This window comes from Onychostruthus taczanowskii, unplaced genomic scaffold, assembly GCF_017590055.1.
Source record: "Onychostruthus taczanowskii isolate IOZ18803 unplaced genomic scaffold, ASM1759005v1 scaffold52, whole genome shotgun sequence".
Taxonomy (NCBI): Eukaryota; Metazoa; Chordata; class Aves; order Passeriformes; family Passeridae; genus Onychostruthus; species Onychostruthus taczanowskii.
The window spans coordinates 1,165,415-1,182,297 of NW_024502791.1; the positions used below are offsets into that span (position 1 = coordinate 1,165,415).

The 16,883-nt window shown below is 36.1% G+C and overlaps 1 protein-coding gene across 1 annotated transcript in view; it reads left to right on the top strand.

Moving 5' to 3' along the window:
• The window catches only part of BNC2 (basonuclin 2), a 324,625-nt gene that overhangs the window by 218,795 nt on the left and 88,947 nt on the right, over positions 1-16,883 (top strand). Inside the window, exon 4 of the mRNA XM_041416559.1 lies at positions 9,787-10,022. Coding sequence (XP_041272493.1) covers positions 9,787-10,022 — 236 coding nt within the window. The remainder of the gene's footprint in view (positions 1-9,786; positions 10,023-16,883) is intronic.

The window sequence follows — 16,883 nt, forward strand, 5'->3', positions numbered from 1 at the left end:
GAAGAGATAATACAAGAAATGTACAGCACGAGTCTCAGAGACTTTTCTAATTCTATTATAATTGATTGCAGTCAATTTTTCTGAAGTATATTTAACAGGAGCTTTGTGAAATGGCGTGAATTGGAGTACATGAATTGGAATGGATAAGACTGATGTATGTGAATGGTAGAACTAGTTTTATGAACCAGTCTTCCCAAGTTCTGAACACCTTCAGCTGTTAGCAACCTTAAGACAGCAGGTTTTCCTGGAAAAACTGAGGTGGTTTAGCATATGTAGGAGAGCATTTCATATGCTTGAACCAGAGTTACACCCTAAACTGAAACACCACCGTGGTCTTGGCTTGCCTTTGTGAAATATGTCAATGACATGATTCAAACAGAATGATATTAACAGGTGGGCAGTGCCTATTGCATTTTCTTTACAGTTTTCAAGACTGCATACAAGATGGAATAGGTTGTGTGAGAAGAGGTGGAATTTCCCCTCTCCCCGCCCCCGCCGCAGTTTTGAATATAAAAGACACATCTTGGCAGAACCAACTAATCTTAGGCCCTGCTTTCATTAGGAGACTGCACCAGGCAATCTGTAGAAATCCCTTCCCACTTAGAATTTCTGTAAAACTGTGAATCACAGTTAATGGAATTGAAGTGCATTAGGATTAAGAGGAAATCCTCCAAATCCAGACCATAGTCCAGGACTCCCAAATGTGCTTATGTCTTATTGTGTATAATATGTCAACCAAATGATGTTAGGATGATTAAGATATATATTAAACCATATTTTACCATAATTAAAGGAGAGAATAGTTTTAAGAAGGTGTTAATCGTTGATAGGAAGGGGGCATTTAGCTTTGGAAGCAAGAGACTGGCAAATTCAAAGTTGAATGGCTAATCAAAGTAATAGAAAGAGATTATTTAGCATCTTCCATTACAGATTGTAGATTTCAACAATGACATCATTAATCTATGGTTCAAGGAGCAGCAAAAGTGAACTGTCCAACCAAAGGTTCTAAGCCAGTAGTCAAAGGCCATAAGAACACTGGCCATGCCTGTGCCATGAACACAATTCCTTAAAGTCTGACCATGGACTGAATGAGAAGCTGGTAACTGTGTCCATTGACAATCTCAGGCATGGCAAAGGAATATAGTCAGGTCAAGGGTCCATCCACAGGCTTCAATCAGGAACAAAAGAAATGGAGGCCAAAGGTGGGATGGAAGACCAGGCTGAAACATGAATCTGAGGGTAATCTAGGATAGGACTACAGCCCAACACACCTACCATGAAGTTTAGGAGGGGAGCAAAGGTCCAGGCCTGAGCTTTAGTAGGGACTCTGAACCTCTGGATTTGGAATACAGGCTGGGGGGCAAAATTGATGCACTGAGGACTGTGACACCGTAAACCCTAGCTGCTGTCTTCAGCAGAGGAGACTGCTGATACCAAAGCAGCTGTGTGTTGGAATGCTCACATGATTAATCTACATGTGTTTCTCCATCAATGATCATCATACGAATTAGCTGAAGTCCTCTTTTGAAGTCCCTTTTGTGTAGGCAGCAATGCACATACTGATGGAGAGTATTACAAGGTCCCAAATCCCATGCAAGTGGCTCTGTCTCATCCTCTTTACCCTGGTCCCTATAGTTAGGTGTCTTCATTCCTGCAGTATGCCTATGCAGGAAACTTCCAGCCCAGATATTTTTCTGAGAACTTTGTGTGAAGGTCCTTTACAGCATATTCCTTTGAACATATTAGTTGTGAAAAAGAAGGGGGAAGAAAAAGCCTACCTTTTATTTTTATTATTAATTTAGATGGCCAATTCTGGATCAAAGACATGCTTTTGAGGTACCACTACATAAACTTAGATGTAACGTAAATTTCTGGGAGAAAGCATTTGGGACTCTTTTTTGTCCCTTTATATTTTTTCCCTTTGCAATCATGTTTTCTACTATCAAAGAAAAATACTTTTCTACAGAAAGAAAACATATAGGAAGACACCTGTTTGGCTTGCAGGAATTTGCCAGGGAGGCTGTTTTCCTGACAGACCAAAAGCAACTAGCATAGGGCCCCTTTAAAAAAAAAAAGTCAGGATCTTCTTTCTGTCTGCCCCACACCCCCGTTCCCAAACAACCCCACTTCCCCATTTCATGTGAGCATTGGCAGAAACTCTGACAAGCAGTTCTTCATATTTTATTATGTTCTTGTCTGGCAGAATCTCTGTCAGGCAAAAACCTTGTCAGCGGAAAACCTGTCGTAGGATCAGAGGAGACAAAAACAGGTGTCACAGAGGCAGTCAAAACTGAAAAAAAAAAAAGTTAGGCTAAAGAGAGAAAGGCAGACAATTTCATTAATGCCAATGCTTTTATCTTATAGATGTGTGTTATTATCTCGGGGTGCTGAGTGCGCAATTGCCTCAAAGAAAAGTAGACAGGAGACAAGGGGAAACTTGATAGTTATTAACTGAAGAGGCAGTGTGTCAAAGCTGGATGGAGTTCAAAGTTTTGTAAAGGGATAAAAAAAATTGCAGACAGCAAGCAACGTCTGTGAACAAACTGTGGTTCTGCTTTCGGCTACATAAACCTAGTAACATTCTAGACATTTTAACTTGGAATCAGATCATAGACAGAAAAATTAATGAAAATTTTCATTCAGTCTTTTTTTAATAACGTTTATTTTGTGTACATGCAACTGAAATGCTGGGGGGTTTTTTGCTAGAGCAAAAATGAGGCAGGGTGAGGCATGAAAACATATATCAGTTTAGTTGCTGTGTTGTTTGGATTTGGAACACCTATTATCAACACATGTTTAATTTTTAAATGCTATTAAGAAGCCTTTTACTAAGTGTGAACATCTGTACATTCAAGCTGTAAATTAGCAGATCACATATGTGTCCCTCTGTCATAGACTCAGTGTGTTTGGCAAATGGTTTACAATAAAAGGCATTACCAAAAAAAAAAAAATTTTTCCTGTGAATCAGAATTTCTTTACTTACTCTCCTTCCATGATTTTTGTCTTAGTGAACAATTTTCTTCTATATTTAATAAATTATGAAAGTGATGAAAAGAGAGGTGAAAAAGAGATTACCAAAGGATGCAGTGTTGTAGCTGGAATTTGTACTCAGGATTCAGGATGTTCACGCACTCATATAAGTGTTCAGGTCCCTCACTCTCTTGCTCCCGGAGTGAACGGGATAATTTCATACACCATGAAAATATTTGAGTTGTTAAATAGAAGCTGAATTTTTTTCTTATCTGTAGTCACTTTCTAAGCATGATATTTTTGAGGAGCAAATTTTTTCTGCCTTCAAAATGCACCATATTACACCATGTTGGAAGTGATATTAAATCTACAGACTGAGGGAGGCTACTTTAGACCACTTCTTATAAGAGGTAATAAGTGCTAATAAGTGGTCCCTATAGCATTTTAGTCATTACTAAGGATTTGTTGCTTTTTTTTTCCTGTGGTTGATGAGCAAGAAGAAAATCTTGAACTCTGAAAGTGTGATGCTATTCATGTTCACCACTAAAATCAAGAGTAAACTACAGTGCTCAACATTGCCATTAATAATACTATATCTGTTTTAGCACACTCAACATGCTATTGTTGCAACAGTATTATGGAATCATTTTATATTGGTATTATGTATTTCATCTGTCTTTTAATTTTAGTTTCTTTTGCTGCAAAATCTGGCCCAGTTATTTAGGTTTTTAAATGTCTTGCCATTTAAGTTTTTAAATGGCAAGATCCTTGTTATTTCTAGACACGGACAACATTTTTTTTTCCATCTTCCTGTTCTTGAACAAATCTAGTAATCTAGAAAGAAGATGATGATTGTAAAATTTTGTATCATCATTTGTATGAGTTTGTGTGCTCCAACAGTGTGCTCCTTTGGCAAGTTGGGAAACTGGCTAGAGAGTATGCCAGAAAATCCAGACTGGATATATTGGAGAGCTCAAAACTAAAACTGAAATGGAATGAGATCCATAATGTCCTATCGCAATCTATAGACTTTTCTCTGTGGTGTTCTGAGATACATAGCCAGGCAAATCAGCCAAGACCTTTGACTAGACCTTTTCATCCCTCTCAGGTTAATAAAATATTTATCTAGGATCATGAAATTAGGAAGAGGTAAGTGTATTTGCAACTCCAGTTACATTCAAACTAGGATATTTTAAATTCTTTTCTATTTAGTAAAGGCAAAATGTCATGCTTTTATTGTATTGTATAATTTCAAAAAAATTATATCAGACCTCTAAAGTACAAAATTCATCACTGCATATTTGTATTTCTTTTACTTAGCAAAAGTGGAATCTGCTCAGAGGTATGGCTTTTAATTTGGTTGACCTTTTTCACTGCATATTGGGAAGGAAGGGGTCTGATGGCAATGAGTAAATTTGCAGAGCTGAGCCTGTGAACTGGACACAGTACACATGAAATTAAAAAATCTTTTCTTTGTTTTCTGTCTTTTGATAAATTGAAGAAGTTATGCCTTATTTTAATGTATCATTTGTACTTAACTTTGCTTGAATTACACACTCTCAAAACTCCAGTAAGATATAAATGAGGTACATTTCCCCTCCTTACTTTACAACATTAAAAAAACCCAACCAAACAAACCAGCAAAAAAACCCCTACAAATGGAGCATAAAAGTTTGTTCATTGATTTATTGCAAAGATGTTCACAGATTTTTTTAAACTATTACATAATAAGAATACTGCAGGCTGTAATATGAAGATTGACATTGAAACAATTTCAAAGTTTTTTTGGCATTTCAGATTATACTGAGCAGAGTCTCTCTGAAATCGGAGGGATCTTTTTTTCTATTCAAGAAGATAAAGAGTGAATAAGCAAACAGGGGGAGGTTCAGGCTTGACTTTAGGAAACACTTCTTTAATGAGAGGGGTGGTCAAACCACAGACTTCCTTAAGAGGTGGTCAGTGCTCCAAGCCACTCCCTGTTCCAGAGGCGTTCGGACAATCCTCTCAGTATGGTTCCTCTCAATATGGTTTAACTGATGATCAGCCCTGGAGTGCTCAGGTAGTTGGATTAGATGGTCATTTTTAGTTCCTTCCAGTTAAAATGTTCGCAATTATTATGGTGCATACTTGATACTTCAGAGATGGAAAAACAATGTTGAAAGGTTCCTAATTCCTGTACTAATCATCCAGTTAGTAATTTTTCATTGTTGAAGGCAGTATTCTTTAATGTCCTCTACACAATCCTTGCTACCTCCACCTTTAAAACAGTTTAAATTTCTGAAACAAGTACTTGAAGTTGGGAATTCACCGCAGAAATATTACTTGACTGAGTGTTGTGAGAGTAAAACACATTTTTAGGCCACGATGAAAATTTTGGTTGCTCAGCAAGTATGTAATTTTAAGATTTGTTAGATCTGTTCTTCCTGCATCAGAGAACATATTTTCACATTTTCAATATTAAAGAATATCAGACTATCAGGGCAGTGCTAACAATTAAATTGCACTGTTAAAAAAAGGTACCTTTCTTAGTTTAAGTACATAACTGATCTCATCATAGTCATGGTTTTGGAAAAGATTGTGCAGGTTACAACTGAAATGTCTCAAACATGCATAGGTGAACTTTTGATTCCACTGGAACTGTACAAAGTGTCAATAATACCTCATCCTGCACCAGGAAGGGACAATGTATGCTTTGTGATATTCAGTCGCTGATAACGTCTTAATAAAGACACATCTGTTTATGTCATTTTCAGGTATGATAGAGCACGTTCTTTTGTATAGCATATTTAATCTTGAAACCTTCATAGTGCTTATGAAACCATAAACTCCTGCAGATACTTTTGAATGTATTCACCTGTAAAGCAGTTTTCATTGTTCACTAGCCTGTATAAATTAAACCAATGGTTTAGAGCAGAGGGTGATGAGGAATGCATTATCCACATGAAATTATGTGGGCAGTTCAGGACAGCAGAATACAACTATTTACACAGAGATTTGACAAAAATCAGAAATTTGTCAATAAGGCTAAGTAATACTCCTTTCTTTACAGAAAACCATTGAGATATGTCCTTCCTGACCTCTTAACTGAAAAAGTGTCTATCAACATAAATGGCCTCTTGAATCCACCTAGAACACTGGCATTAGTTCACTAAGAGTATCAGAAGAGAAATAAGAAATACTACAAAAATTCTCTCTGTCATCTACATCCTTAGCAATCATTTAAGGAAACACAAAAATGCTTATAAATTACAAATTAGAGTGAGAATTTTCATTCTGACAATTTGAAGAGGTATCAGCAGTTAATTTTCAGAAAGAATTTCAGAATTTTACAGTACTTTTATTTCCTGTATGAACACAACTGTGTTTCATTTCATTTACAACCTTTTTATTTTCATTTAGCAGGAGGTTTGTCTTTAGCTTGTAAATATTCTTATGTACCCATGCAACAATTTGTGTTTTGTTGTGTTATAAATTCCACAATTTACTGCATATCCTGACTTGTACCTGAAAAGGATAAAATTCACTGCTTGTTTATTACGTAATACACATAATAAGGCCACAAATCAAAATTGGAGATAATATCATTGTTGCTTGGAATGTTGTTCAAATATCATGCTAATTAGTATTTTTGTGTGTGTGTGTGTGTGTGTGTGTGTGTGTGTGTGTGTGTGTGTGTTGAGAAGCAGATATCTATAGATAATGTTGCTAAAAAATGAAAATTGCAGTGGAATGGAATAGTAGAGATTAGATTGCAAAAATTTATATCCACTGGTCAAAGAGTGTGCTTAGTTATTTAAAAAGAACTTATTTGTTTTTCCCTTCTTCCATTCTACCTCAACCTTTCCAAAGCTATTATCCTCAGAATGGCCACCTTACATGAAGTGGGTATATGTCCACAGAGTGTTGTAATCTTATTGTTAGAGAAATTAAAAGCTATTAGATCTGTCATCCACCCAATAATCCTTAGATAAAGATGTCTTATAGTCATTCTCGCTTAGACCACAGTAGAATAATGATCTTAACATCCTCAGCATAAGTCTTCTTTAGATGGAAGAACTTTTTTTCCTCACTGCAGGCATGGTATTTGCTGCTAAGAAGAGAGAAACAAAACCAAATATTAGGGTATACTAGAAATACAGTATGATTCAGTCATTAAAAAGCATCAAGTATTCAGAAAATATCCATTCATGTCTTGGTTGTAGTCTAAATTTGCATAAACTTGGAGAAGCCAGTTAATATATTTGGACCCTATTCTCATTCTGTAAGACTGAAGTTGAAAAGCTCAGGGTGATCCAGATCTGCTCAATAATTTCAAGATCTGTTAGAAGGCATTCTTACAGAGTATCTATTTGAAACTAATATTATTTACACCACTCCTACTGTGAGTAATGCTAGTATTAGAAAAAATAACACCCTTATTTTATTCTTTCTAAGTTGGTCAGTCCCTCAGGTACACATATATACATATATCACCCCATATACTGCTCAACCTGCAGAATAAAAATATCAATTTTCTTGGCTTTTCTAGCCAAGACCTTTCATGACACATCTATTATGGTAGTAGCAAAATAACCATCTTAGAAAAAAAGATCATACATAAAATGGGGGGGAGGGGGGGAAGCAGGACAGTATTTAACCTCTTTAAGCTTCAATCAAATCTCATTCATTACATCTTGTAAAAAATTAGTCCCACATCATGAAGCCTACATATATGTAGTATATCCTTGGAAGAAGAGCTTTCGGAAGAAAAAATCCCCCTCTTCATGTTCTGCAGTATAAATGTCCTGTGAAGAGACTGAAGTCCCTAGGCGTGACAATTTCTTATCTTGTTTAAATGATAAATTAATATTTAAAGCTATTTATTCAAAGTTGACTTAGCCACTAAGAATAGGAAAGATGAGACAATTCAGTTGCAAGAAATGAAGTATGAGGAAGCTGGAACTCTTTGACAATGTAGTCCTTGGAGTAAACGTGTTGAATGAAGCCAGCAAGTAAATGATAAGGGCCTTTGTGCTCTGGATGTAAGAAAGCAATTTATCAACAGTACATGAACTCTCTAGTGACCATAAGCCAAGAAGAAACCAAGTACAGGAGAAGTCCCTATAAGATTATTTTAAATGCTCAGAAATTTTGTTTAGAAAAGAAGCTTAGGTGCTGCAACATAGTTCATGAAGTAGAAATAAAATTAAATTTAAACATTGATACATCACAGAATGCATGATGTCATATGCAATTCCATCATTTTTAGCTTCACAAGGGGATAAGAACTACCTTCATCCTGCAAATTTCCCTTATTGCTAAATTATTCAAATCACAGTGAATAACATGGAATTCGTAAAGCCAGGTGAAAAGAACTAGCCAGCTCTAGTAGCAGTGAATTAATGATAAAATTTTTGGTAAATCAGGAGCTTTAGTTTTAACATGTTTAAGAGACTGGAGTTAAGGGAGTATCTGTTTTATTTTTTTCCTCTAGAGATTAAGTATCAAATCTTTAACAGTCCCATTCAATTTGGCATTGCTTCAGTCTTGGTCATTAGTTAATCATAAATTTCTCTTGAACTATGTATATTGTAGTTTCTGAGTCTCACCTGAGAGCCTTTCTGCCATAGCAATTAAAATTACTTGTGACCTTTGGAAACTAGGGCTGTTTTGAACTGCATCTGTGAACATGGTTCCCTTAGTTATGACTGGCATCTGTCAGGGGTCCATACTGGGACCACTACTGCTTTAATATGTTTGTCAATGACAAAGTGAGACCATCAGCAAATCCTCAGATGACACCAAGCTGAGTGGTGCAGTTGACACACCAGGATGCTATACAGGGGGACCTGGACAAGCTTGAGGTAGTAGACCCATATCAAACTCATGAGATTCAACAAGGTCAAGGTGCTGCATCTGGGTCAGGGCAATCACAAGCCCAAGTACACACTGAGAGATGAACTTCTTGAGAGCAGCACTTCAGAAAAGGACCTGGGGAACTTCAGTGGGTGAAAAGCTGAACAGAACTTGACAATGTGCACCTGCAGCCCAGAAAGCAGACCGTACCCTGGGCTGCAACAAAAGCAGCACTGCCAGCAGGGTGTGGTAGATGATCCTGCCCCTCTGCTCCCCTCTGGTGAAATGCCACCTGGAGTATTAGTTCCCTACTAGTAGTAGTAGTCTGGGGTTCTCAGCAAGGGAAAGACATGCACCTTTTGGAGCAAGTCCAGAGGAGACCACCATGATGATCAGAGGAACAAAGGCCCTGTTCTCTGAGGAAAGGCTGGAAGAGCTGGAATCCTTCAGCTAGGGAAAAAGTTGAAAAGAAGCTTGGGCAAGGCTCCTTGGCGACCTTATTGGGTTTTCAGTGCTGAAAGGGGGCCTACCAAAAGGCTGGGAATAGACTTTGAAAAGGGCATGTAGTGATTGGACAAGAGGTAATGGCTTTAAGCTGGAAAGGAGAGTAGATTTAGATTAAAGATTTTTCCAAATATGTTGAGGCATTGAAGTAGTTGCCCAAGGAGGCTGTAGATGAAGCATTTATGAAAATATTCAGGTGGTATGAGGCTTTGAGCAACCTGATCTAGTTGAAGATGTCCCTGCCCATGGCAGGGGAGTGGACTAGCTGATCTTTAAGGGTCCCTTCCAAACAAGTCACAAACTATTCTGTGACTCTATGTTTCTATGAATCATTCAGGTGATATTTCTCTGGAAAATAAATGTATCTACCAAATGTTATATATATACATATATATATATATATATAATATGATTCTTTGGAGTTGTTTTCTTGTCTTTTCTTTGCTCTTTCCTTATACTTGACCCCTTTTCTTTCAGCCTTGGACAAACTTAGTACTCAGCACCTCTACCACCCAACCCAAGTGGAGATTGTGCAGTCCAATGTTGTGTTTGACATCAGCAGCCTGATGCTTTACGGTACTCAGGCTGTGCCTGTGAGACTGAAGATACTGCTTGACCGACTCTTCAGTGTACTGAAGCAAGAGGAGGTGTTGCATATTCTACATGGCTTAGGCTGGACGCTGCGAGACTACGTTCGAGGCTACATTCTTCAGGTAGGAAATAAAGCAAAGCATGTTTTCAAACCCAGTAAATTGATTTTTTTGTTGTTGATGTATGGATGTAGTGATGGTGTGCCCAAAGAGGTGGAAGGATATGAAGTGAATTTAGTCTGGCTTGTTGAAGCCTAATGGTGGTGCTGGCAAAATAAAATATTCAATTTTTCCTAAGCTAAAAAAATACAGGTGCCTTCATACCGTAGTATTTATTTGTACTTGCTTGTGTTTACTGTAGGAAATGCCTTAAATACTGCAAATACTGAGGTTAGCTACCTGCAAGTATGATCTGGCCATCAAAGGCAGCTGGCAAGTTTTCAAGGGCTACTGTTTGTCTTGGGAAACTAAGATGCAAGTCAGCAGCTCTGTCATCTTTTCTTTCCTTCTTTAGAAAGATCTTAAAAATGTATAGATGAAATTGGGGTTGTGATCATTACTCTATTGGAAAGTGTCCTTATGTATAAACAGGAAAATCCTCCTTATAAGGCCATTTTTGAAATATAACTTTAAATAAAGCTTTGTATGCATATCAGCTGAAGTAGACAATCAGAGGAAAAATATGCTTAACAAAAAAACAAACAGGCTTTTTTTATGGGTATGGTCATAAATATATGTATAGCTGCTTATCTGAAAAATTTTGTAATCGATTAAATTCCAAAGTGAATTTTTACATTTTGTAAGTCTATTTCTGATTAATAACCTAATACTACATACTTCTGAATTCTCTTAATTGCTGTTAACTTTGTAGGAACTCTTCATCATCTAGAATGCATCCAGTTATTCAAGTGGACATGCCTAAAAAACTTTGAAAATTTATTTGCTGATTTATTGCTTTATTTTGTAGGCAATGGTAGCATGCTTAGAACTTTATTGAAAATACAGGATTTATATCTGCTGTGAGAAATTCTGACTCTCTCTCTTAATTTGTCTTCTGGTTTCTGTACTTTGTGTGGAAGAGGTAAATTAGCCATATGTGCACTCTATGGAAAACTTCACCTTCTGTACTTGTAAATATTTTCTTAAATGCTCTATATTTTGGATTTTCACAGAAAAATGTACTGAATTTTAAAACAGCCCTAGGAAAGAGAACTAAAAAGATTTATACTTTAATAATGAAATATTTTTATTCTTGTTAGGACTTATATGGAATGGAGCTCTTTAATTGTTTCAGGGTTCTCTCAGACATCTATTTTGTAAAGGCTAATTGTTATACCTATTCAAATAGAACAGAATCCATTTTTTCCATTACCAGTCTAAAACTAACATATAAGGATATATCCATCATATTTGTACAGCAGATATCTATGATGTTTGTATGATATAAATGTATGGTTATGTACTTACACATTTTATATAATATATGTAATTAAGATGGATATGTGAGAGATATCCACAGAGATATGTACTGGGATAATGTGCATATTGCCTCACATTTTAGATTCCTGGATTCTGAATGCTACTGATTTGGAGGGCTGAAGAAATTTGATTTGTAAAGAAATTTATGTAAAAAAATACATAATTTTTCAGATATTATATTACAAATCTCCTGCTTTCTAAATGTGATTAATAATTAGGGGTAATATATTCCAAGCATGGAATGTAATTGTTTGTTTCTTATAGACAAGAAGACTGACTGAAATCAGTACTTTTCTTGTTTTAAAGGCTGTTGAATCATGCTCATATTGATTTTTTTTTTAAACTATCTTTTGGAATGATCTCAATATATGCAAGAATGGCTTGTAATATAATTACATAGTTGTTTATACAGACTGAGACTGTGACCTATGAATCTGAAAGGTGTAAATGCCTGAAAAACCCCATTAGGTCACAGTTCAGTTTATCCAGCTAAAACTCAGTCACATTGTAGCCCCCAAGGCATGAATTTTGCCATTACTATATTCAACAACAGTATATTGAATATTATGCCATTTAAATGAGAACAATTATCAGTGAAAGTTAAGGGCAGCTGTTGCAGACTTGCCACATATTGACTTCATTAGCACTCGACTGTGGATTTTCTTAATGAGTGAATGAAGACCTATGATAGGTGTGTAGTCGAGCATCCCTGTTAATTTAGCTGTCTAATTTCAAAGAATCACACACTGCTCAAGGTTAGAAGGGAGGTCATCTTGTCCAAACCTTCTGTCCAAGCAGAGCCACCTAAAACTGTTTGTCCAGTTCCATGTCCAGATGGCTTTTGAATATCTCCACAGGATCTCTAGGCAAAAAGTGCATTTTGTTTACATTAAAGCTAGAAAACTCAGTATATGGCAGGGAAGGAGAATTCTTAGTAAAAGATACAGGCAGAGAAACGTTGGAAAAATGAATTAAATCAATGATAATAAAAATGTCTTTAAAAATAGCTCTATTGAAAGCATCTGTTATAAAGGAGAAAAGGAGTATGCAGGGAAATTTGAAAGGGAATGTGTAGTAACACTAGCACAATAAAAGTGCATACAGGTAATGCCTCCTTTGGGCAAAAGGCATTGTTCCATGAAGCTTATAATTATAGACTGAAACTTTTCAAAGACTTGTTTGAGGCTTTCAGACTCAGCTTTTGCATACAGAAAGCTCAGAATAAAATGTTGTAAGCATCGTACAGGAGTATCAAAAATATCAAGTACCAAAACAAATCATCCAGAGTACCATGAACTGTGGGACTGTTGATAGGTTATCATGCAGTGAACTGAGGAACATCTGACTTTCAGTCAGGAACTATAGTTCTTTATAACTTGTCTGTCCAAACCCACCTAAGTTACAATCTAACTGCAGTCAATTCTAGTAAATTTACCATAGATTCATACATACTCATTGTACATCAAATGCAGAAATAGATATCTGTAGGAAAAGGCTTACTATGGTAGTGTAGTTAGAGAAGCATAACCTAGTAAAAATAATATTTTACACTTGTAACGTTACAGAATCATCTATAACACTGTTCTCCTGTTTTTTCCTCAGGGGAGGAAAAACAGGAAGCTTAGTAGCACAGGCTAAGAGAAGTAACAGAATAGAAAAAGGTAATGGTTGTAACAGATTCCAGGATACTTTATCCAGGTTTGAGTTCCAGTGTTCATTAATTAACCACCATGCAAGAGATTTGTAAAGCTGGCACAAAACTTGAGTTTTATGCTTTGGGATGGTCTAAGATATCCGCCTGTACTGAATGTGCCCTCAACATGATGAAAGTGTTAAAATATTTTAACATTTTCTCGAAATGGAAGCGTTTTAAGGGGGAGGGTAGATGTATCCACTCAAAATCAATTACTGTTGTCAGATGATTTCAACAACCAACCAACCAACCAACCAACCAACCATCCAACTAACCAAAAAAGCCCCAACAACGAACCAAATGAACAACCTCCTTGCAAACGTCACAATTTTTTCCTTGTAACTTTCAAGAAAAAGCTCATGGTTTGCTCCACTGGAGAAACAAGAGAAAAACAGTTGTTTATTAATGCTGCACAGTGGGTAGGATTATTTATAATACCTTCATTTGGACTAATAATGTTTCCAAATAGCGAATTAAAAAGCAACGGGCAGAGAAAAATGCAGTATTTATTCCTTCATTCAGTGGACGCATTAATAGAGTGCAGGAAGTCAAGGAACCCTAAAGCTGCAGAGATAATTTGATAACACCACCTTTCACATTTGGGCACAGTCACAATATTGCCAGTAATGGCTGAAAGGCATTAAGATCTGGCAAAATTCTCTGGCCTCCATGCAATAAATCGAGTTCCTAGTGAATAGATGTCTATCAATGAAGTGTTAGTGACAATTTGGTGACCAATCTCATCAGACTGTCACAGAATTAATGTTTTAGGAGAGGAGCTGTTCTCTCATCTTTAGAACTGATCCTCAAAAAAACTTTATAAAGGAACATTCTGGATTGTGTTTGCTCCATAGGAATTCAGAGTACTTCAGATTTTAGGCATGTTTTTTCTACCTCAAGGAACTAATTTACTGTATTTGGTATCAACCTGTGTGTGGTTAGTGAGCCTGTAAGTTTTTTCTTTTGGGAACACCTAACTTCCCATGTCTTTTACATGACAAGAAAATTATTTTTGTCAAAAACAGTGGGTGTTTTGGGTTAGATACTGCAAATGGTACTCAGAGATGTATGACTAGTCACTCTATTGATTTGAATGATGTTACTTTTTCTGTAAAGAACAGCTCAACTGTGAGTCTCCAACCCTGGTTTAATTCCAGCTAAACTGAGAGAAGAAGTAACTTTGCCAGCTGTTGTATGATCCATCAGAGATCAGAGGGTTGGGAAGAATACTTTACCCCATCCATTTGCTAGTGTAGCTACATGTGTAATTGCTCCCTAGCCAAGTTCTCTTTAAACAAACCAGGTTAGAAAAATCCTCCTTCTAAATATGTGGAAGTTAACACTCATTATTCTGAGAGGAAAGGACTAGAGAGCAATTATGCCACTAGCAGTGAACAGCTGGGGCATTCAGCTTTTACACTGGTCCAGCTACAGAAGACAGGACATGTGATTACAGCTTAGAGGCCATAAACTGACTCAGTGCAAATAATGATTCAGTGTTTTGAGTAACAGCTCAACACTTTAAACTGCTTTGTGGTCAAATAGTTGTACTCTCTTAGTGTAAAAGATGAAAATATATATTGTTTTTACAATACAAAGAAGGAAGCAGAGGCACAGAATAAACGTTGGCAGAATTAGCAAAAATGGTCTAGACCTAGCAGTCCCATTCTTATCATCATGCCCTTGAAAAAAGTAGATTAGTCAGTAGCTCATAGGCAATGTCTTAGCTGCCAGACTCTCTGGTGCCGCTCACAGCTATGAGAAATTTTTAAAAATAAAAAACACGGAACAAAGTCAAAACTAAAACCAGCTGGAAGACTATGGGTATTTTATAGATCCAAAAGGAGATTCACTCATAAAAATTTGTTTACTGGACATTGCCAGGGGGAATCACTAATCCTAAGTGAAGGTCGCATCTGTAGCAAAATCAATACTGAAAAATTATGAAATCCAAAATTATTAGATATAATTTTCTGCTTTGGGAAAATTGGTCTAGTCTTCCATTGTTGTGCCAGTTCTGTAGTCCTAAAGCAACTGTTAAGCAAGAAGTCAGCTAAGAAGTTATGCTCTCAGAAGGTATACATGGTTCAGGACACAGAGTGCGGACGTGCAGGCAGTTTAAGACATTTTTTTCAAAAAACCAAAATCCCATTAATTAAAACTCATTGAAATTATTAAATACATAGCAGTGTTTAACTAATTCAATTCTGAGATTTTAAAAGAAAAATTAGCTATATGTACATTCAAACTACATGCTCACATATATTGATATATATTGATATATGATTGACATGTCAGCATATGTATAACTAATATTGTCAATTATATTTGACAGTTTCTCAAATTTTTGTAACACATGTTTTTTATTGGTAGTATAGGTAATTTGGTTTCTGTACTAGTTTGCCACCACTAGTTTATTCATTCATACCATTTTTACATCCTTTTGGCTAGTGGCCAAAGAAAGAAACTTGAGCATCTTTAATAATATTGTTCCTAATTTCTTTTCTTTCTCAAAGTAATCCCTTATCACTTCACCTTCTAAATATTAACCATATGCACAGATAGAAATTGCGCTACTGTTCTTAAACTTAAATATTGCCCACCATTGACTTGTCTGTGGAGGATTTCAGGAAAGAATGGGTTCTGTTGCACTCTTACCTCTTTTAGAGACTTTATAGAGTCTTAGCTTTTCTGTCTGAAATCATTTGCCTTTTCAGATCTTTGAACATTTGCTGTAGAACCCAAGTACAAGGACTATTTCGTTTAACAGCATGTCAAACTGCCTCCAATGCTTGAACATAAAGAAAATTAGAAAGAAAACAAATAAAAAGAAGCTCTGATATGAGCATTTGCAGTGTAGACATGGAGTGTCAGGTTCCTGTAGTGATGATATCATACTTTCAATTCAATGTAGTCTGCTATCTATAATCACTAACCATGCAAAGTTTCTGTCAGTTTTTTTTTTTTCCCCAAGTACTGTCAGGTGATTTTACTGTTTTTGTCTCCACAACAAGAACACCATTAAAATGTTGGTATGCTATATTATTTGTTAAAGAAAATTAAGAGAAATAGGCAACTAAATAATTTTTTAAAAAAATTGACTGTTGCAAACCAGCAAATGTTAATTGACAGTTACACATATGAATAATAAAAAAGAAAATTTGTTCCTGAAGGTTTTGTATTTATTTTATTGGCATTGCTTCCTCATTGGTCTATTTGCCAATACCTTAATTAATACTTTACACTCTTTTATCTGTGGCCACCGGAGGATTTCCATGCCTTTTAAAGAGCAGTCACTTGGTGTTTCCATGCCTCTATGAGTAGCATGCCTTTTTTATAAAAAAAAACCCAAACTTGTAAAACTGATGCAGATAAAGATTAAGAAGTTTATCTGGTAAAGATTTTAACAAAGCCACAGTACAACATAAGTCTTTCACATACAAGATTATGTTACCCTTAATAACTGCCACCCACATTTAATTACTTGTTAATGAAGAGAGTTATCCTGTTACAGATTAACACATTTTTTTAGCTTTGTTAGATACAATTCTGTCTTGTGTTTTCTTTTCTTCCTTGTAGTTATTGTTAATACTCATGAGTGTTCTTTAGTTCTGAAGTTTTTCAGCAGGGGCCCTCAGAGCAACTAAGACTCAAAGTTGGGTAACATTTGTCCAGACATCTAGTTCTGTAGTACAACAGGATTTAAAAGTGTCTCTTTTGTATGTGCTCTGCCTGTTTCTTTTTCTTTGAGCCTTTTTGTTCCTTCCTTCTTCTTTTTCCACTTCAACTTCCTTATTCTTTTGTCATTGCCT